Here is a 24,345-nt window from a genome sequence, read left to right on the forward strand (position 1 = left end):
ACTGCAGTATACCATCTTCCATCTCTCCTATCTTTGACTTGTCACAACTCTTCTACTCTATGGTTCTGGATCGACGCTGGTATTATTATTATTCGCTGTTGTGAATGTTCGGGTGTTCTGATCTGATAGCCGCCTCCTCTCCCCTCACGCCAAAACAGTTCTCAATGTTTACATCTTACTTGACGAGAAGACATATCCTTAGGGAACCTGGGAGAGGGGGAAAAAACCCACGAGAGAGACAGTCAAAGCACTGCGAGGGTACAATGGAAGCATAAATCTGACGGCCCGCTGTGGAATGGACAAGTTAGTGTATCAAGTTTATGTTAAGTTTATGGTCATCTGACACCCAAACCATACAGTGTTTATTTAATTATTTTATATCTACAATGGTATATGTCTCCACAGTAAGGCTGGAAAATGTAGCCTAGCAGCCTATACTACTATAGCCTACTAGCCTACTGGTAGGCAGGAAAATGGCAACAAGAATAACCCGTTCTGAGTGAAACTCCTCCCTACGCTCTGGCCCTATTGCCTGTCTGGATACCATTTGCACGTGCCTCAAATCATCCTCGAATCAGCTCAACTCCTGGTTGCTGCTACTGCATAACAAAGTCTCCCATCACAAGTCTTTTCAGTAATCTGGAAGCACCAGATTAAGCATGCTGTCACTGTTGGGCAGAAACCTCTTATCTCCATATTTTATTTCTTTTTTTATCGTAAATTATTGCCCACTTTAGCATAAAAAATAACAGATCTACAACCACAAAATGCGTCGCATCCCGTCACTTCACGCTTAGAGCGCCTAGATCTGCTATTTTTCTTTATTTGAATCCTGAAAAGTATTTACTGTCTTGGACAGAAACGATCAATGGGTAGTGTCTAACTGAGCATCATCCCTTGTAATTAGAAATATTGACTTCTCGGCTTGGTTCTTTGTTGATTTAAAACGACATATAAAAGCCTTCGATTCCAACTTAGGGTTGCATCAAAATGCTTAATGGAAAAAGCTAGAAAGCACTGATGCTCAACGTGATGTACGAGGAGTCGAGGACCCCCTGGGGTCCTGTCTTAGGACAGTCATGCTAGACACATCTGAGCAAACAGTACCTGTAGTAACAGTGCTCTCAAGCCGAGATGCAAAATCTAGCAAACATGCCAGAGTTGTTGGTGGAGAGAGAGCTCTGAAGTAGATATATCATGTGAGTTCTCAAATGTTTTACTTATATCTTCCTTCCTATCATTTAAAACGGTGAGTTCTCTTAAATTAATAACATGGCATATTTAAAATCTCCTCGACAGTTCCTCTGAGGTCCCGAGCTAAATGATGGAGTTATGATCCAAATGGACCGTTATGGGGCCGTGTTGGCGACGGCGTCCCTCTACTGTACCCTCTACTGTACTGTAATGTCACTGTACTGTACTGGCACACCCAAATCATCATAATATACAGTTAATATGTGCGTGTATTAGGTTACGCACAGGTGGTGACAAACAACTGTACTGTTTTCGTGCTCAGACCCAGCCAGCCAGCCACACACATAGTGCTCAGACCCAAGCAGCCAGCCAGCCAGCCACACACATAGCTCCGTAAGGGAGTGGTTGCACCACTCAAAAATAGGAATTGAAAAAATACCAAAAGGTAGCACAACCCAAATTTTAAATCAATGGAGGACAAAGTACTCACATTTCCACTTTTTTATTGGCACACACCAATAAATGAATGCTTTAACCTCCTTGGAGTCAGAGAATGAGCAGATTCAGTCTCAGACAATGTGGTTAAAATCTTAAAGAAATCAACCAAAGCATTTCTCAGATAGGTACAAACTAAGCATAATTGATGTGCACCATTGCAACTTTAGCCAACTACAAGTCACACGCTGTATGTTCTGAATGACTGAACAGACAATCTGCCATCTGTGTTAAGTGTAGTTATGCTTATGAAGTTTAAAAATATCCTTGTGACTCTTCTATACAACTCTGTCAGAAAAAGAAAAAAGAGAGCAGGATATTTCCGGAACTTCTGGGAGTTCCTTCACTACAATCGAGCTGTTAATTACATTTGCAATATCAGCACCATTTGGGAAATGTTACTGGTGTGACAGAAAATAATAAAATTACGCGGCTAAATGTAATTAACAGATCTTGTTAAGGTCAAGGACTTGGTGACATTATGTTGAACGTGGAGCTGCAGGCTCTTTTGATATGTAATTAAAATTCAGTTAATGAATAAACCTGTTGCCCTTTTCTGTATACGGTTGCAAGGAGGCTCTGGATAAAGTGTGCATATCTCATAATATACAGAGAACACAGTGTTCCATCTCAACCTGAAGAGGCATATCATTGACATACAATATATTCTGTGCGTTCAGAGAAAGACAGGCACAATCAGTCTCCTATGCTCAGTGTTTGATTTGAAAAACAAAAACAAAGGGGGGAGGTTCTTAAAGACCCTATACAAATAGCGAAAATAGCTTATCTACAAGCTTACAATGCGTCGCAATGCAGTGATGAAAATTAATGACCAGAGGGGGGATATCAAAAGCAGAGGGAAGGATCACAGTCAGGGACCCCACAGTCAAATCGATGATGGTTGGTTGACACGGAGCAGGATCAGACCGTTATTGCAGTGCAATTTACATAGCCTGGCGGATCTTCTCTAGGCTTCTCTCAATGTTGTCGATGACCTGAACTGCAGCTTGAGGGATCCTGGTGCCTGGCCCAAAGATGGAACACACACCACTCTGGTACAGGAACTCATAGTCCTGTAATAGGGGGGACACAGCACACTTTAGAAACATCACAACAAATCGGTAATGTGATGTAATATACAGGGAGTTTGCTCATTATTGTCAAACAAAATATATCCTAGGCATGGACAAGTTTGAAAGGTTTGAAACACCTGTCCTAATTAAAGGTATCATATATACGCTGGGTTTGAATATATTATGTGGCACAGTAAATCACTCACTTCCCATTTTCCAGGGGAACAGAAATATCACCGGCTTACAGGAGATTGACATAACTGTCGGGCAAATACTCAAGAGGCCGGCCGATGAGCTGCCTGGCTCATGTCATGACTCATGAGCCATATGGGACGCGGAAGACATCATAGATCATATTATTTTCTTTTCTTTTTTTATGTTTATTTTTTGTGGCTTTCGCCTTTATTTTATATTTTTTATGGAGGGACAGACAGTAGGCTGACAGGAAATGGGGATAGAGATGGGGGGGGAAGACATGCAGTAAAGGCCGTCGGGATCGGGAGTCGAACCCGCGGCACACTGCCAGACTGGATTACCAGCCAAGGTGCCTGGACCACTGAGCCATGGCCCAGGCCATAGATCATATTCTTAATTTCCTCTTAACATTTTCCAAAGCTTTCGAGAGGCTGCTCTCTCGGAATTACTCCATCTGAAAAGGTTTCATTTACCAGGAATTCCATCAATTCCATCAAACGACCCACAAGCTCATCATCAGCAGATATGATACAGCTTGCATTTTAATAAGCTTGCTCGACAACAGCGTCACGCACCAATGCCGACATGATCTGGAAGGGGGGGGGGGGGGGACCTTGTATCTCCATGTTTCATATGTTTTTTTTTTCATCAATGAATGCTATATTTTATACTTCGCTGTGTCACACAAAAGTAATATAAATATCAATTCTACAAGCTCACAGCGTGTCGCGTTGTGCTAATTTTACAATTTGTGCTCAAAATAGGGACGCCAGGTTGACAGAGGTTAAGCCTATCTGTGTGTTTTATATATTTTTAACCAATAAAATTTGGATATACAAGGTTTCCACCCGACAGTGATGATACACTATTGTGAAGAAAAGGGACATTAGCATTCTGCTTAGGAACCAGTGTTAAACGGTAAACCCATGTGGCTAATTCATTCTTTGCAGTTTCCTGTGAAGTCCCTCTCTTCTTTCTCGCATGTCCAGCAATAAAGGGACGTATCCAACAGGGTCTTCTGAGAATGCCACATTATGCCGACCATGAGCATAATTATTTAAATATGATCGACGGACTACTGTGGCCAGTACATTTGAACGTGGGACAGCTTGCATATAGATTACAAAATTATGTCTAATGTAAAAGCAGGTGAGAATTTATATCTGATTTTGGCATTAATAATCTGCTATTAGACAACCGTTTCAGAGTGAGGGAGATGAACCGTTTCAGAGTGAGGGAGATGAACCGTTTCAGAGTGAGGGAGATGAACCGTTTCAGAGTGAGGGAGATGAACCGTTTCAGAGTGAGGGAGATGAACCGTTTCAGAGTGAGGGAGGTGAACCGTTTCAGAGTGAGGGAGGTGAACCGTTTCAGAGTGAGGGAGATGAACCGTTTCAGAGTGAGGGAGATGAACCGTTTCAGAGTGAGGGAGATGAACCGTTTCAGAGTGAGGGAGATGAACCGTTTCAGAGTGAGGGAGATGAACCGTTTCAGAGTGAGGGAGGTGAACCGTTTCAGAGTGAGGGAGGTGAACCGTTTCAGAGTGAGGGAGGTGAACCGTTTCAGAGTGAGGGAGGTGAACCGTTTCAGAGTGAGGGAGATGAACCGTTTCAGAGTGAGGGAGATGAACCGTTTCAGAGTGAGGGAGATGAACCGTTTCAGAGTGAGGGAGATGAACCGTTTCAGAGTGAGGGAGATGAACCGTTTCAGAGTGAGGGAGATGAACCGTTTCAGAGTGAGGGAGATGAACCGTTTCAGAGTGAGGGAGATGAACCGTTTCAGAGTGAGGGAGATGAACCGTTTCAGATTGAGGGAGATGAACCGTTTCAGAGTGAGGGAGATGAATCGCAAAGAACCACATCCAGAGTCTACGGATGGAGAAGGGTGATGACGGAGCAGAGAAACACATTCCAACAGCAACAAGTACTCAAGATTTTAGTAGTAAAAGCAACAATACCAAAATACTTGAGTAAAAGTACAAAATTATTGCATTTGGTGTCAAAATGTACTTAAAGAACCAAAGTAGAAGTACTCAATTTGTCAAAATGTTTCGAAAATAGCTGATCTGCAAGTTCTCAAGCTGTGAGCTTCTAGATCAGCTATCTTTGAATAGCCAAAGTATAGTGATAGTGACTGAGTGGTTAATGTATGTTTTGTAATATTAATGTAACTTTGAAAAGTAAATAAAGCTGTCAAATAATCACAGTACAATATTTGCCTCTGAGATGTAGTGGAGTAGAAGTATAAAGAATACAAAATAATTGAAATACTAACGTCTAGTAAAACTACCTCAAAATTGTAGCTACTGCACAGTAAGTGCAGTACTTGAGTAAATGTGCTAGTTACTTTGCACCACTGAAACAGCAGTGGAAGCAAGAAGTAGAACAATGGAAAGAACTTAAATAAATGCCATGTGGCAATCTGCAAGTGACATAAGGATGCACATAACTCTCTCCACCAGTATACGTACTGGAGAGAGATCATAAAAGACATCAAAAACAACTGTAACTATGTTTGGAAAGGTGCTACAGTATATAAATAAAAAATCGTTCAACAATGCAATTTCACTTTGAGTGGCATTTGAGTGGCCTTAAAGGCCGTTTCAGAACAGGAGTGAGTGATCACCCACCTCTCATTGAAAATGAATTACTAAGGCACGCCACTCGCTCCCCGTCTGAAACGGCTGAAGTCGTGACGAATGACGAATGACGAATTTATTTTTTATTTCTTTCATTTCTTTAATGACTTACAGAAGATGGTACTTGTAGTGTGTTGTTGGTAGAGGATTTATTATGACAGGATCACAAAGAAAAACATAAGTTGATTTGAGGCATTTTGTTCCAAACGGGCCACACCTGCAAACAAAAATCTTGGCTAACCGCGATAGTATAGAAAGAAATCTGATCTATAAATGATATTTGGATAAAATCTGAAGGACCGATATAAAATAATCAGAAATGCAGGCCAGACGTTTTTCCTTGGCCTCTAGGGAGTGTGCATACAAAGTTTGACGTAGATCGGTGCAGTTATAGGTAAAGTCCAAGGGGGCAGGCAGGCTTTCCAACGTTGAAGCTCTAGGTCCTAGTGGTAGGACGAGGGACTACAGGCGGACCCGTGGATTCATGACCGGGAAACCCCGTGCAGCTGGGCTTTAACGTTGAGCGCTCGGTTGCCCTACGTCACTCAGGACCTCAAAGTTGAGGTCCTGGGAGGGACTTCCGGCAGTCTTCCGGGTGCTTCAAAACGCCACTGAGCAACTTCCACTGACATGAATAGCTGGGGGGGCGGAGCTTCGCGCTAGTTCAGTCTCTATTATATATATACTCTATGGTAAAGTCGCAACTCGGCTTGTTATAGCACCATCATGAGGCTGATTTCAACATTTTCAAGTGGCATTTCTTCCTCGGCTTAGTGGGATTTTGCACGCAAAATGTCACGGAAATCACATGCTGTGTTCATGATTTGAGGTATTTTGTTCAAAACGGAACCAATCAGAAGGATGGGGTATGAAAAATCTGAAAGACTAGTTTAATTTAATGACGATAGAGATACTGTGTACCAATTTGCGTGATGTTTGGATAAAATCTGTAGGTGTTCTGTCAAGAAAAATGTTTCGTGAAAATCGGCCTCATGTTGGCGCTAAAAGACCCATTTGAAAAATCTGGGGCAAAGCTTCTGCTGTGTGATCCAGGGAGTGTGTGTGTGTGCAGAGTTTCACTGCGATCAAGCCAACGGTTCCGAAGATTAGCTGATCACAGACAGGACACATGGACAGACACACGGGCGGACGGACACACGAACGGACGGACAGGGTGCAAAACATACTCTCCCTCCAAGCCTTTGGCCTGGTGGAGACAAATATGTTACAGTACCTGTGGTGGGATGACGCCCCCGCAGATGACCAGGATGTCAGGCCTGTTGAGGTTCCTCAGCTCCTTGATGAGCTCGGGGACCAGAGTTTTGTGTCCTGCTGCCAGCGTGCTGACCCCAACGCAGTGTACATCAGCATCCACCGCCTGCTGAGCCACCTCCAGGGGAGTCTGTTAACCCAACAGCAAGTTCAAAAGGTTCTAAGAATGATGTACAATTTTCAACTGCAACCCAACTCAACAAGTTTCACTTTCATTTTTAACTCGCCGGGTCTACATTGTGGGGGACATACATCTTTACTACTTTAACTCGGCCAGCAGCCCCGAGCCAATCTGCAATACTGTGTGTCCAGGACCAACTCATAGCAGACCAGTTGTCCTATTATTGCCTTCAAACTAGACACAGAAATCGCTCATGGGTCTGGCGTTTGAACCGCTTTACATTCCCACGTTTGCATGTGTCTCCACTTCTAATAATCAAAAAACGTTTGGCATTTCCCCCAACATTTTGCCCATATGCTAGTGGCGAATGCACGCTGACACAAATTACTTCACAGAGTACAGAGCTGACAAGAACACAGCATGACAAGTACTAGTATTACTATTTAGGGCTACTCTACTCGCGGCGCAGTATTTTAATTGCTCGTCAATTAATTCTATTCATATTTTAATTGCTCGTCAATTAATTCTATTCATATTAAATGTACTACTTAAATGAGCATGTGTTATTCCAGTGCTATACCGATCCTCTGGAAAGGGAAAGTTGCTTTATTCACTTCATAGCGACACTTTGACACTGCACTACAAGTACATAGAAACCTTCTATGGGGGGGGTGGACGGGGGGTGGACATTATTGTACATTATTGAGCACAATAATGATCACATTTTCAAACCTACACAGTCTCCCTCAGCCTACACAGCCTCCCTGAACCTTTCAGGAATGTCTAAATGAACTCCACTACTCTGTCAGCATTCAAAACGAAACAAGCTGATCAATAATAACATAATACTGGCACGCCAACTATTGAACGTCAACCTTCATAATTGTGCGAAAATAATAATACTACTAAACTAAAACCACAGAATGCTCATCTGACGTCAAGCTGAACTCTGTGGCTTTGAGCATGTGTGTGTGTGTGCGTGCGTGCGTGCGTGTGTGAGCAGACTAGGCGAATATATAATATACCGGTATATCTTATATTCTGGCCAACAGATACAGCCTAATGGCTATAATACTGTATGCTTTGATTTAAAAATGTGTACAGAAATGCTATTCCATAACTTTGACACTATTGTTGATAACACAATAACACAATCCACAGAAATCACTGTTGTAAATGTATTTTCTACTCTACCATTGTATATTTAAATTTCACATAATATGCTATATTTCAACATTCACTTCCACTATAAATCACGTATGGGGTAACAAAAACATAAATAAAAAGATCATTTCATTTTCATCATAACTCAACAGTGCACAAGCCTTCTAGTAGCACATAATCATTAAGTACTGTAGACACACTTGTACACATTTTAAAATAGTGGAAATAATATCAACTTAAATGTTTAACAGTAAGCATAACAACATCGAGAACATGTATAGAGGCTCTCCCAACCTCTTCTAAACACTTTACATCTGAGACCAGTAACATCTGCAATGAAACACCTTACAAACAATAATACTAATAGTAATGAAAATAATAATAGGATTAGGTGAATGCACTCACCTAATTATGAGTGGTTTGTAATATCATGTTATTCCCCTCAGTAATAGTGTAGCGGATGTAGTGGTCTTTATAATCTCTATCTTTGTCTCTCGTCTCAATCTCACATTTTCTCACACTTCACGTGGTTTAAAATCCTCTCTAATCAATGCATCCATAAAGGAATTTTATAGTACAGTAACTCAAAAATGGCTCTATCTTTGACCTAATTTAGCATTGCAGGAAGTATTAACTATGACAATATCCAGCGCATAGAATCATGCCCTTATTAATACCAATAAATTATGACAGACCCCTACAGTAGAATCAACATGCCAAAATCTCCACGTCACTGCAAGATTGTTACATTACATTGGCCATTGCATATGCAGGACTAACTTATACATGTGTTGTCATATTGATTTTCAATGATATTTTCTTGGCTTTATTTATAGTATACAGTCAGTAGAAAGTAGTTTGGGAGGGACACGCAGCAAAGCCTGTGGACTTAATTCTCACACAGGAAGCAACTGACACATCGGCCGCAGTTACAGTACATGCAGGCTGATCATTCCGAATAAATATTTCAGAATAAAATACTTCGGAAGTAATTGTTTTTGCTGCGAGTTTACATGGGAAATGGTCATTCCGAATCATTGTTTACATGGAGATGTGATCTTTTTCCCCACCCGCTGCGGCTCCCCTTCTCCGCTGGGAAGGTGATCATCTCGTTTTTATTTGTAGCCTACTTTATTATATACACAGCACGGCCAGGGCACGCACCACACTGATTATTATTGTATCAAGGGTCTCTCGTTATTTTTGAGAGAGAGAGAAAGAGAGAGAGAGAGAGAGAGACTGTTGAACACACACACACACACACACACACACACACACACACACACACACACACACACACACACACACACACACACACACACACACACACACACACACACACACACACACACACACACACACACACACACACACACACACACACACACTCTGCCGGCGGTTGTGCTTGGACGACGTCTGGACGGCATCACCCATTCACCACGGTTCATTTTTTGACGCCGTCCAAACGCAGCGTGACGCAACGCACTCAATGGAGCCCCGGCCTAACAATCAAAACACCACAAGGTGTCCTGGAGACCAGATCAACCAAAAACGACTGTATATCTCTGGAGGGGGTGGTCAGAATTTCAATTGGGCAATTCATCTCCACACATCACTTAACACTGGCAATCGGATTGTGCAGTATGTCAGCGGGAATAAACAGTCACACATGTGGCCGACTAACAACCCTCTCGCTGTTTGCCATGTTCCTCTGTGTTGAGCCTCTGTGTTGAGGCTTGTTCCCTGCAGGAGGCTTGTAGGGTCGAAACTGCCTAAGGAACACCATTGAGTCAGAATATAATGCAGCCTGTATTAGTGTATGTAGTTATGTAGCAGAATCCAGTTTAGTGAACGTTTCGTGAAGATTCTTGTAAACCATGTTTTTTCTGTTCTATGGACCCTATAGGACACAAAAAAAACGGTTTACATTTTTTATTTCTAATTAATTTGTCATTTTAATGCCAATAGAAAAATCCGTGATATACACACTGCATCTCATTCTCACACGGCAATCCTATAGTATTATACCCAGTCCTGATGGTGGCGGTAACGTCACCATCATGCCGATTTTGACCAAATAGAGCGAATCTGGCGATGTCACTTCCGGTTTAAGGAATCACAACATCCAGGACTAGTTTGGACTGGTGCAGCACTATCAGATGTCCGGAGTGATAAGCGATCATTGTTTATTTTAATAACTAAATCAAATTAAGCTCTAATCATGCCCAAAATATCGCATTTTACGCAGCGATGCATGCGCGATCACACGCGTGCGTGATCGACCGTGCACACGCGGATTTCGGCCGGTTTTAGGTAGATTACATTGGCCGTTAGCCAAACAAGCTAAAAGTTGCTACATTTTGTTATATTAAGCTCCCGATTACAGGGGATTAAACGATTACGTCAATAGCGTCAGTGGCCATGAGGGATTTATTGATATCAATACGTCACTGGCCATAACGGGGTTAAAAGTGCAAAGCAATATTTATTTACAATATAAACAATAACTTAAAGCTTCAACATGCTATGAGGTGTGTTAATCAGTGAAATCAGTAGTGTAGGTGAGGATGTGTGGTAATGTAGTGTGGGGTGTTGTTGAATGGTGCAAACCAAAGGCTAAACTAAAGTGCAGAAGGAGGAGATGACACACTAAAGTGTTGCTGCCATCAGTACAGGAAGAGAGAGGGCGAGTGTGGCCAACACTGGACCAATTTGACAGTGAAAATGAGAAGGACCCGATGTAAAAATGGGCTCGTATATATATATATATATATATATATAAGACAGGTCAACAATCTCCTTCAGTTCATACGAACTACTCGTGATCGGAACTGACCCTTGCACCTAGCCTCATTGGAGCAGATGTGTATTTACTTTTTTGCCTACAATAGACACGACTACGCCCAGAACATACCCGACTACATCGTACACATGCATCACCTGGAACATAGCCATCCCTCAGTATGGCAAGATCTCAAGAGTGGTGAGGGGTCAGAGGGGAAAAGAACATGTGGGACAAAATGACAAAGCTGAAGTATCTGACCTGGAAAGACGGATGCAAAACTATCAAGTTCAGGGCATCATCTGAAATAGTCAGCTTGAAAGCAACCAACTCCTTGTTTGTTCGCTTGCTTCTCGTTGCCAAGTCCTCAAGAGAACTGGACCTGCAGAACATTCTGGGAACACATGAATTTGCCGATCACAAAGCAAGCTTAATCAAGTCTGATGGTTCTCTGTTGCCGACTACAGCCAAGTCTGCCCTCATCCATGAATTGGAAGGAGTAGTTTCAAAGATAGAATCTAATGAAGAATCCATAGAAATGTAGAGTAGCCCATCTGCAGACGTGTTGACCAGTATCTGTGTGCTATATCCGGTGTATTTACGTCCATGTGACGTCCATTAATATGCATTGTCCTGTCCAAGACATCTCCGTACAGCAGGAAGAGCACAAGACAATGGGTATAAAATGAAGGATAACACACCACCAAGACTTCAAGGCTTTCCTCGGAACCAAGGAAACCAAGGCCAACCTCGTCCTCTACATTGCACAAAAAGCTGTTGATCTTTGCAAACTACAAATCACAACACACACACGCACACGCACACGCACACGCACACACACACACACACACACACACACACACACACACACACACACACACACACACACACACACACACACACACACACACACACATTGTGGTCACATTTGCAGGGCTTGTGCAGAAGCCCTTGGTGCAAGAACCCAGCAATTTTTATGGGGTCTTCTAGAGCACATCATACACTCCTGGAACGAATTTGGTGTAAATCGGCCTGGCAGATTGATCGACAGAAATACAGACGGACACAAAATATTGCTACATAATATTGTCATGTATTGCCATGGTGATAAAATATTGTTAGGGTCCATAGAACAGAAAAAACATGGTTTACAAGAATCTTCACGAAACGTTCACTTAAGTACACAATGACATGCACTATATTAAGACTCTCCTTGCACTGCTGTTTGTTACTCTGGCACCTACAACACACCCTGTGTGGTCCATACATACTGCCATCCACTCACCTACAACACACCCTGTGTGGTCCATACATACTGCCATCCACTCACCTACAACACACCCTGTGTGGTCCATACATACTGCCATCCACTCACCTACAACACACCCTGTGTGGTCCATACATACTGCCATCCACTCACCTACAACACACCCTGTGTGGTCCATACATACTGCCATCCACTCACCTACAACACACCCTGTGTGGTCCATACATACTGCCATCCACTCACCTACAACACACCCTGTGTGGTCCATACATACTGCCATCCACTCACCTACAACACACCCTGTGTGGTCCATACATACTGCCATCCACTCACCTACAACACACCCTGTGTGGTCCATACATACTGCCATCCACTCACCTACAACACACCCTGTGTGGTCCATACATACTGCCATCCACTCACCTACAACACACCCTGTGTGGTCCATACATACTGCCATCCACTCACCTACAACACACCCTGTGTGGTCCATACATACTGCCATCCACTCACCTACCACATTGACCATTATCACATGTTGCTCTTACATCATACTCAGGGATTTATGATGCCAGCGCAAAATGGCTACCATTGTACACATGTACTGATTGATTGAGATTTTGTTTATTTAGCCATGTTCACCACAATAAATCCTGTTTTCAATTGAACAACATATGTAATTCTTGTTAACTTGTTAGGGGCTGACTTGTGACGCCAAGAAGTGCATCTAATCAAAAATAATCCCACATTTATTAGCGCTTCTGTTGTACAGACTGTAGGATGGAAGAATTAGAAAATTGTGGGAGGCAACATATGCTTCTTTTTTATGCTACAGCTTTTGTGCCAGGGATCTCAATACAATATTTGTGTTTAACGGTTTTCCACATTTGTTAAAGACTTTTTGAAAATATCAGATCTACATGCTCACAGGGGCTACCGCCTGGAAGCCCCTGAGGACCCCTGGGGGTCCCCGGACCCCAGTTTGAGAACCACTGCTGTAGAGTTAGAATGATGGGTTGATTGCAATGAACGCCCTTCCTAGCACTAACCTGAAACAGAGGACCAATATCCACGTCGAAGCCCAGGTCGGCGAACCCTGTGGCGATAACCTTTGCCCCTCTGTCGTGGCCATCCTGACCCATCTTAGCCACCAGCAGGCGAGGGTTCCTGCCCTCCTGCTTTTTAAACTCTGTGACTCTGGAAAGCAAGATAACACACATTAACCAACACACACACACACACACACACACACACACACACACACACACACACACACACACACACACACACACACACACACACACACACACACACACACACACACACACACACACACACACACACACACACACACACACACACACACACACACACACACACACACACACACACACAGGTGTTGCATAGATAGATAAATAAATATAAGTTTATAATATTATATGTAAACTAGAAAAAGTGCCCTTCTGGGCACAGGTCTCCACCAGGAGGATAGGACTGTGTGAGATGTTTGGCAAAATGTTTAGGAGTAATATAAATAAGTAATATGTTTGCCTTTGATGGCAATTGGATGATTTGAGGCATTTTGTTCCAAAAATGTGTTTTGCAAAAATCAACCTGTTGGTGGCGCTATAACAGGCCAATGTGAAAAGGGTGGGATATATTCCTCAGCCTAGTAAGAAAATGTGTGAAAGATTTGACGTAAATTGCATGCTGCGTTCATGATTTGAGGCTTTTGTTCAAAACGGGGCAATCTTGCAAACTGTGAAAGCCAATTATAGCCAATCAGGATGGAATATGAAATATCGGACAGATCCGACTTGAGCACATGACCATAGAGATACTGTGTAACGATTTGTGAGATTTTTGGACAGAATCTGGAGGAGTAATATCCAAAAATGTGTTTTACAAAATTCGGCCTCCTGGTGGCGCTATAAAAGGCAGATGCGGAAAATGCAGGTCAAAGGTTTGTCCTTGGCCTCTAGGGAGTGTGCATGCAACGTTTCACGCAGATCGGTGCAGTTTTAGGTAAACAATGTGAAAAGCTGCCTCATGGTGGCGCTATAACAGGCCGTTCTGGAAAATGCGGGGCAGAGGTTCATCGTTGGCATCTAGGGAGTGTGTGTGCAAAGTTTGGCATCGACCGGGTTAACGGTGCCGGAGATTAGCTGGTAACGGACGGACGGAAGGACACACGGACGGACACACACACACACACACGGACGGAGACAATTACCTGCTGAGGGTCAGGGAGATCTCTTCAGTCTCCCCATACTCGCTGCGGTAAGCGCCACTCACCATCCTTGTGCTAGCTTTGTGCTCACCGAACACCGTCTTCATGGCGTCCGTTATCTCTCCCACAGAGCACCTGAAAGAAAAATGCACATTATGCTGGCAGTCGTACACAGTAAAATCACTCATCAATACTCATCACTGTGTCCTGTGATCACACTGACACTGCCTCAACACTCCTTTTATTCTCAGCCTTAATTGACTGATTTGCTGCTGGATAACGTGACGTGGATGTATTCTGTACACAGTACAGCATGCATGCTTATGCATCTCTGTAATGGACAGTCGCTATTCTTTGTGAGAACTGTGTTGTTATCACGCAAATAGCTTTATTCTCTACTGTACTTCATGTTGTTTACATGTCACTAATGGAGAGTCGGGACCCGGTAGCCTATTAATGTGTGAGTATGTTTGGCTGTGTCAGTTGTAGTTATGTTTAATAAAACTAGAACAAGTTTTAAGTTTACCTCTCTCTGTACAGTACTATATGTGACATGTGTCTTCCGTCTGTGTAAACTAACTTAACAAACGTCATTGTCAAAGAAGGGAGGTTCACCGCTGCACAATAGTTGACAAGTAATGAGCCCGAGCTCAGCCCCTGCCCAAGGTATTAATAAAAAAGATGATATTATACTGTATTGCTGTCATCTAGTTTAATGTACTTGAGCTCGGCCTGTATTGTATTGAGAGATTTAATAGTGTGTAAAACAGGAGAACTGTTTGGAAATGTCAACAAATGACAATTTAGGCATTTAGCAGACGCTCTTAATCCAGAGCGATTTACAGTAAGCAAGAACAAAAACATGGTAAATTGGTAATACATCAAATACATAAAAATAGTCATCCAGACTCATACGTAAGCTAAGAACCTAACTGTGGAATATCTATACAATGAAACAATGCATATACACTATAGAGTTCTATGTCTACGTAAAATGCTATCCAAGTTACATAAATTGAGCCTTTACATACGCCTGTAAGGTTGTCAAGGCTAGGGCAAGTGCTACGGCAAGTGCAACAGGCTAAGATGGAGTCTGAAGAGGTGGGTTTTCAGACTACGGTGGAAGATTAGGAGTGAGTCTGCAGTTCTGATTGCAATGGGAAGTGCATTCCATAGTTTTGGAGCCAGAATGGAGAAGAGTTTGGGACGTGTGGAGTGTTGTCCCGGCATTTTTAGTGAATGCACTTAATTAAATGACATCAATTTGACCTGGCACGAGCTGCTTCAACGGCGAGCGCCAACAGGTTGCCCTCCCCAGTTCGGGCACACTCCTCGATGGCAGCCAAGCAACTCTTCGCTGCCACGGGGTCACGGCTCTCCCTCGCCTGCAAGGGAAGATAAACATGAAATAACAACCACAGCAATGACTTAACTCAGCTCATGGGAAATGTGCCATTGTATGTTAGCCACAGCAGTATTCCCTGAAGAAGGCAACTTGTTGCCGAAACGTTGGAAAAATAAAGATTTTGATGGCATCGTGACTACGAGCTGTGCCTCCTTTCTCAGCCACAGCAGTATGGCATATTCTCCAAGGGACATTCTGGAGAGCAGGTAGCTGAGCAGACAGTCTATTATTATAGCAACATGCTTTTATAATTATTTATTTAAATTATTATTAATTATTAGCCACTCAACAGCTCCCCAAAACAATTCGAGAGCTGAGCTGAACCCATCTTAAAAAGGATACAAGCTTAATCTGAATTCATTTGTGGTTCAAAGTACAGAATACTTAAGTCTTAAGTAATTTTTCTTGTAATACATACAAGCCTTGGAGGAAATGACAAGCCTTACTAATATTTTATTGATAGGCAGACAGACAGTATGTTGACAGGAAACGGGGAAAGAGATGGGGGGAAGACACACAATAAAGGTCGCCGGGATCGGGACTCGAACCCGCAACACGCTGTCAGACTGGACCACCAGCCTAGGCGCCCGGACCGGGGACGGCCTTACTATTCATTTTAACCTTTGACCGGCTACCCTCGTCAAATGTATGCCAAGTGACCTTCTAACAGAAGCAATGAGACAAATGGCGTTATGTCATATGTGTTCAAGAGATGCATTAGCAGCGTTTAGTGCGCAATGAATTGCCGTTTGCTTTCCTGAAATTGCAGGGGGATTGATTCAAAAGTCAACTAGAAAAAGTGTTCCGCCAGGTCAGGTAGGTTTGTGGGCCAGTAATGTTCGAAATTTGCCAATAAGAATGGAATATAAAAAATATGACAGATCCGCCTTGATTATTGACCATTATTACATTTAATATATGGCACGCTAATACCTAATCTGTAACTGTACATGTATTTCATGGAGTTGTGACGGAAATATTGAATGCAGTCTATTCAGTAAAGATGTGCAAAATCAAATCAAGAGGAAAACCTTTAGAAATGACTGTCATCCCAGCATGATGTGAAAAAAAAAGGAAAATTGAGGTCACTGTCCAATATGGGAAAATAATAGCATCACAGGCATGGAGGACCACTTTCATTTGATTACCTCAATCTTATCCGACAATTGCCTTCGATATGACATCTTGGCAAATGGAGCGAAATGTAGCTCTCTTTGTGCAAAGGTCAAATAGTCACTACAAGTGGCACAGTGTTCTCTCCATTATCCTATATTACAATTGAAAACATGTGCCCAAAAGCACGCACAGGAACAAAAGGCACCAGCTACTACGTCACTGACACACTGCAACACGCTGCAACACACACTGCAACAACACACTAACACGACACAGCCTTACCCTCCGCGTCGATCCACGGCTATCTCCTCATGTCGCGCCGCACGACCACATTCCACAACACCCGCGTAAAAACTGTCATTGCACTGCCACTAAAGCCGCCTCCCGTCCACACTCACAAACAACATCAATATCAATAATAAACACAAACACGCCACAAGCACCGACACCCCCGCCTAATTTGTTGCCAGGTCTATGAAAACTAGCCCAGAAAAAATGCCATTCAACACGCTACTTACAACTCGCTTACAATTCGCGGACCTGGCAACACTGCATCCTGTTTTCCCATTGGCTACGGTTGCTACAACACGCATTTGCACTGCATGATGGGAGCAACACAGCTTAATGTAGGGGTCACCGATTGCTGTGCTACATCCCCCTCATGCTCTCACCACCCCCTTCGGCTACACCACACACACTAATGCAACAGGCCCCTTATTGGCGAGCCCCCTCACATGGCGATCCCCACGCAGCCAGCCACACACACACAACGGCCACGTTCGCAAATATAGCACTGAGCGCACTGTGCAAATGCAATGCAAACTAATAGGCGAGTGTGCTTCGGTGCGGTATTTCCCAACGCGCCCATCTCATCCACACAACGCGCGCAGTCGGATGCCAAGCTCTTCCGCGATTTATTCCTTTCCCAGTCTCACCACACCACGGACTCATTGTAACCTCGCAGCAGTGTCACTGCAGACACGTAATCACACTGTGGAGGATTTGTGACTGAGTGACTGTGTGTGTGTGTGTGTGTGTGTGTGTGTGTGTGTGTGTGTGTGTGGTTTGATTTCAGCATTTTTTACACTGCACAGTTGCGCAGTGCACACCATGGGACAAATCGGCATTTCACCCCCTGCCACTGTGCCCACAAACGCATGTACAAGAGGAAAACAATCTAAACATTATATACTAACGTCAGCATCGGGCAGATTAACACACACAAGCGTTATTAGTTGAGTTTTCTTATTGAAGTGCCTCTGATTTGTAACTGTGCGTTTATGTCACTCAGCGATGCGATCCGTTGTTAGTCAGCCACCAGCAGCAACATACGCACGCACTGGAGAGAGGCGACGTGTTTCTCTCCCTTCGGCTCATGTAGCCCTCATTGTAACTACAAATATTGTTCCCGAAGAAACAATGTGGGGTCACTGCAATCCAAAAGATTGTAGGCCTACTATAATGCAGTCAAGGTCCCCACAAAAATATACTACAGTATGTTCTGCTCCATTCTCAACATCTTTTGGTTTCCAAAAACACTAACTTATTGTAAGTAAACCAAAACAGTAAAAAGCAGTTTCATGTGTGCTTATTTAAAATTAATTTAATTTGCTTTGATGTGAAAATAAAATACAACAAATACTAATAATACCCATCTGTTAATACATGTGAAGGGCACAATACTGGGTTTAAAAACACAGCTGAAACATGAAGTGGAGTCTGTCAAATCTCGCAATTTCCTTCTTCCCATTGCGCTGCAACGGAACTAGGATGAGCCGCCCGAAGGGCGGCGAAATTCTAGTATTATACAACTAGAAAAAGTGCCCTTCTGGGCACAGGTCTCCACCAGGAGGATAGGAGTGTGTGAGATGTTTGGCAAAATGTTTAGGAGTAATATAAACATGTTTTTTTGTTTGTTTGTTTTTTGCAACAATTTTCTTCATTTTGTTGAGGAAATGCAGAGCCAGATCACTCATCGAATCTCTGAGGATAGAATTCTGGATGAGCAGGACATGTGCAGCATTTTGAACGAAACGGGCCACTCCTGAAAACTTTAGAAGGCAATGTTAGCCAATCAGTGTAGAATCTGATAAATCCAACAGACTTGTCTTGATCACATGACTACAGATATCATGTGTACCGATTTGCGTGAGATTTGGATGAAATCTGTGCGACTAACATAAGCAATGTGTTTAGCAGAAATCGGCCTCATGGTGGCGCTATAACCGGAAGATGTGGAGGGAATGATGCAGGGACAATGTTTTTCCATGGCCTCTAGGGAGTGCGCATACATAAGTTGTATACAGATTGATGAAGTTATAGCTAAAAACAGGAATTGGCCTGTTATAGCACCACCATGAGGCTGATTTGGAAAAGAATGAGTGGCATGTCGTCCTTGGCCTAGTGGAAATGTGCGTGTATAATTTCACGGAAATTGCACACTGTGTTTGTGATTTGTGGCATTTTGTTCGAAACGGACCAATCATGTGAGCTTTGGAAGCCAATATTAGATGGAAGATGGGAAATTGTGCAGATCTGTGTTGATCACATGACTATGGCGATAGTGTATACCGAATTGTGTGATGTATGGATAAAATGTGTACGAGTAATCTACAGAAATGTGTTTTGCCTAAATCGGCATCATGGTGGCGCTATAACAGGCCGTTGAGGAATATTTGGAGCAGAGGTTCGTCGTTGGCATCCATGGAGTGTGTGTGCAAAGTTTGGCATGGATCGGGCCAACGGTACCGGAGATTAGCTGATAACGGACGGACGGAAGGACGGAAGGAAGGAAGGAAGGAAGGACACACACACGGACGGAGTGGAGACAATAATACGAAGATGAAGCTGCTGTATGAAGATCGCATGTACAGTGTGAAGATGATCTTGTGTAATCCTGTTACTCCACAAATATGGGTTTGCATTAGAAAGAGAATATAGTCCAACTCAATTCCCAGTTGGACTTTTTACGACTCAAAATTATCATTCTTAAACAACACACATTCCATTCTTTTGGGAAATCCACCCATTTCGGTGGGGAACATTCGCCAGAAATAGCCGATGGACATTTTCAGCCAATCATGAGAGAGTACTTAACTAAGTTATCAGCAAAAAATTGTTATCGTGTTCAAGTTCCAATTTTGATCACTTCTTTGTGTCATCACTTCCAATTTCACTTGTTCATCCTGTGTCCTGTATCAGTTTTCTCTCCTGATTGGACGACATTGGAACAGGAACACAATTGATGCTGATGAATGGGTACTCTCTCCTGATTGGAGAAATTGGCAAGTCGCCTGAAAATGTATTTTCTGTTAACTACAGAACTGGAGAGAACAGGAGACCCCGGTTACTGAACAAACACAGAGTCCATAGCAATGATTACTATGAGCAGGGGGGCACACAACCGGTGTGCCAGACTTAGAAATAAAAATAGTGTTGACTAATCATTACATGTGGCTCTTATTTTGAAGAGGAAATCAGTGCACAGGAAGTCCGTTTCAGTTGTAAACAAGCTACTATGACACTTTCCCAAAGTTACGTGCTCCTCTCATAGTGGTAGTAATATGAAAACCATGCATCTTGAACAACACTGGGATTACTTAAACATGGAACCTGCAGCAGTTGGTGATGGTTATCTGTGTTGGACTTTTGTTTTGGTTTCAGTGGTTGAGCTGCTAACAAACGTCCTCCTGCTGCTAACGACTAGCCTACAAATACACCGTCTGTGAGCACCTTTATCTTTTACATCTGCCCGTGTGGGCAGCATAACATTGTGGCAGAGTACAACCGTCCGTAACCCCCCCCACCCCCCCCCCCCCCGTGAAGCGCTAGTATATCCATCAGATCAAAAACACAGAGAGCGTGGATTTGGAGAGGCATTCTTTCTGCCGCGCTAACAGCTAATATGGCCGTAGAGCGCGAAGGACGGTGGCCGAGTGTCCGACTGAAAAATAAAAATAAGGAAAAAAATCAGAATATTCTCCCCTCGCCTGATATCATTGAGGATGTGCTAGGACGTGTACACGTCCAATGCATCCCTCGATTGGATTCCCAGGACGTGTGGCCACGTCCTACGGACGGAAATGGTTAAGGGGGGTCACTTACCTTCTTGAGTTTGTCGATCTGCTTCTGACGTACGCTGGTGTTGTCGATGGACAACACCTCTACGGTCTCTTCTTTCTGCAGACGGTACTTGTTCACCCCGACAATGACCTCTGAACCTGGCCCACACCAGAAGGACAGCGCATGTGGTATTAGCAATGATTCGGTGACATGGCCAGGAAAAACTATGTACATTTGTTATTTCAAAAGCAGAACAGAGTGGAGTGCTATATTTAGCAAATTAGCTATAGGCCTATATATAATATCCATCCATCCTTAAATGGAAAGGGGAACGTGGAAAGTCAAAAACATTAACATGACCAGCCAATTTGTGACACAGAACATAAGAGAAAACATCTTCTGAAACTAAATACAAAAGCTAAGTTGACTACAAGCCAGGCCTGCAACATTAAAGTGCATTGATGTACATAGCAGACCTCGAGGCTCACATAAAACTAATTAAGTTAATTGGTGCGTATACTGTACCAAGGAACAATGGCAAGGCATGTCTTCGAAACCAAGGCGACTGGAGAATCTTAATTCCACTCCCACCGATTTCAGTAAATTGAAAAATCCATGACTACCCCTTTGATTTCCTCTTGTCACGCTGTCACTCCCTCTCCACTACCTGTGTCTCTTTCCTCTCTGTATGCAACAAAGACAGTCCATGAGCACACACACCACTGCATGACTCCAGCCATGTACACAGGAAAAAGCCCCATGCTGACCCTCCTAGTGCAGGATAAAGGGTGCACTCAGAATGCAGAATGTTTGATTCATTTCATTGTGTAATTTCAGGGTCCCGCACTATGGGCCTAGTAGGCCCTTTGACAACTAAGGGATTGGATAAACTCATTCCACTCCCACTGTGAGATGAAAAAGCCTCGTTCTCTACCTGCATCTATTTCATCTGTAGACAGTCCATGTGCACACCACTACACAACAGGATCAGAAGGATCAAAGGCTTCTGTTGATGTACTGTAGGCATATCTTAGCTGTTGGGTCGAGGTGTACACACTTGTATGTCCAATAGTGTTATTTTTCAGGAAATTGAAAAAAAGAACGAGTCCTTTTGAAATTAAACGCTCACGAAATCCTGTAAATCGATTGTGGTTAATTTATCTGCCAGTTGAAAAAGACCCAGGTCGGAGCTGTGTTGCACTCTGGATGTTATGACATATTTCACATGAGCTCGTTATAACAACAACAACTAGTAAGGTAAAGAAGTAGCTAAGTATGTACATTAGTCATAGCACACTTTGAGGTGCTTTTAAGTCAAATCTAATATTTAAAATAAATCTGTATTATAACCAATTGGCACGTTAGGAAACAACCAGGGAAATAACGACACGTCTGAAAAACGTCTTATCCTGCATGCTCAGGACACTGAGGACAGGAATGTTTCTGACAGCCCTACAAGGGCCAATAAAAATGCATTGGACTTCAGCCCAGACGTCACGCGCCGTGAATCACAACACCAATGAAGACAAATGAGAATTTGTCAGCATGGAGAGACTAGTCTATTATAAGAGTCCGCCGAGAGTCTTCTCTATTATGGGAATAATATTATGGGACACATATGGGAATATGTGTCTTCTCACAATTCATGGAGCTTCTACAATTGAAATATTGGAGGTGCTCCAATGCACCGACATTTCGAATAATCCTATTTTTAACAGCAGAAAACAGAAACACAAAATGTGTGGCATTAGACCTCTAAAATGCCAAGATGGCTCCACTGTCCTTCAACACATCATAACAAGCACCAAAGAGTCGCATCAAACGATCGCTTAACGTGTGTGCAGTGCACACGTTTGTGTGCGTGTGACAGAAGTCACCTGCCAACAGCGTACCATTACCCCACACACCCTGCCTGTAGACCTGTCACTATTATTACATAATCGGCTAATCGCACTTATTTTAGACAATCTCAATTATATTTTTGCATAATCGTCATAATCATTACCATGTTGAAAAATGTATACATTTTCAACAACTACAACATAATTGTGTAAATAGCACATCTACGTGACACGTTTTGAGCTTGTAGATCAGCTATTTCCACCATTCATGTAAGTATAAAGTTATGAAATTATGCAAGTTATTTGTCTTATGTGCCCTGTGCACCTTTTGTTAACGAAGCTAAAACGAAATTATTTTTTGTATGCATAATGTTCCAAATGTTCAACATCATAAGCGCAATTAAATGGTTATTCGCAATTACTGGAGCGACAAAAATGTCCTAATCCTGACAGCCCTACCTGCCTGTTTTCACCACTGACCACAAAACACTAACAATAACCCCATCATTCAAATATGTGGGCGGAATCCTTTCTGAAGAGTGTTGATTTTGACAGCAAATTTAGATTTTAGTTTAGTCAAAGTGCCAACTAAAATGTATTTTGGCAGGCCTTGATGTCATAATGGCTGATTTTACACTTGCAAATAGCCGATCTACAAGCTCACAATGCGTCGCGAGCTTGTACATCTTCTATTTTTCGCATGCAACAAAACATAAAATGACTTTTAGTTCTACTGGATCTCTTCTCCACTAGACCCTCCCTAAAATGTAGTTTTTATCTGTTGACGAAATTGTCAGTATATTTAGTCTTAGTTTTGGCTATTTATTCAGTTTTCCTCAGTGAAAAGAAAAGTCGATCGTTTTCATTTTTCATCATAGTTTTAGTCTACGAAATCAACACAATGCTGAGGAGTGAGGACTGCAGCGGTGACAATACAATTGAAAAACACATCAGATAAGTAGAAGGGAGTTCCAACCCTGCCTCAAGCCTATGGCAGGCTAGTCTGGTGCATCTCAGAGGCAGCCTCTAGCCTATGGCAGGCCAGTCTGGTGCATCTCAGAGGCAGCCTCAAGCCTATGGCAGGCCAGTCTGGTGCATCTCAGAGGCAGCCTCTAGCCTATGGCAGGCCAGTCTGGTGCATCTCAGAGGCAGCCTCAAGCCTATGGCAGGCCAGTCTGGTGCATCTCAGAGGCAGGACATGTTGCAGGAGGAAGGAAAGCACTGGAGCAACTCAGACAGTTTAAGCCCTTATTTTATTCACAGGGTGCAAGTAAAAATGTACAACGTTTCGATGTATCGGTCACATCTTCGTCAGGTTCATGACCTGACGAAGATGTGGTCGATACATCGAAACGTACATTTTGACTTGCAAAATAAGGGCTTAAACTGTCTGAGTTGCTCCAGTGCCTTCCTTCTTTCGCCAATTGTATAACCTCCTTCCTGCACACCTGCACACCAAGATGAGGCCATCACAACCACCACCCTGCTCT

At 43.0% G+C, this 24,345-nt stretch overlaps 1 protein-coding gene across 1 annotated transcript in view; it reads right to left on the reverse strand.

Annotated features, from left to right (window-relative positions):
- Window positions 1-2,339: 2,339 nt before the first annotated feature.
- mmut (methylmalonyl CoA mutase) overlaps window positions 2,340-24,345 on the reverse strand; it is a 36,445-nt gene continuing 14,439 nt past the window's right edge. The window contains exons 8-13 of the mRNA XM_079527003.1: window positions 21,057-21,172; window positions 15,701-15,816; window positions 14,435-14,566; window positions 13,251-13,398; window positions 6,830-6,997; window positions 2,340-2,762 (exon numbers count right to left, since the gene is read on the reverse strand). Of these exons, the coding sequence (XP_079383129.1) occupies window positions 2,634-2,762; window positions 6,830-6,997; window positions 13,251-13,398; window positions 14,435-14,566; window positions 15,701-15,816; window positions 21,057-21,172 (809 nt within the window). The 3' untranslated portion in view covers window positions 2,340-2,633. The remainder of the gene's footprint in view (window positions 2,763-6,829; window positions 6,998-13,250; window positions 13,399-14,434; window positions 14,567-15,700; window positions 15,817-21,056; window positions 21,173-24,345) is intronic.

Source organism: Electrona antarctica (assembly GCF_951216825.1).
Source record: "Electrona antarctica genome assembly, chromosome: 17".
Lineage (NCBI taxonomy): Eukaryota > Metazoa > Chordata > Actinopteri > Myctophiformes > Myctophidae > Electrona > Electrona antarctica.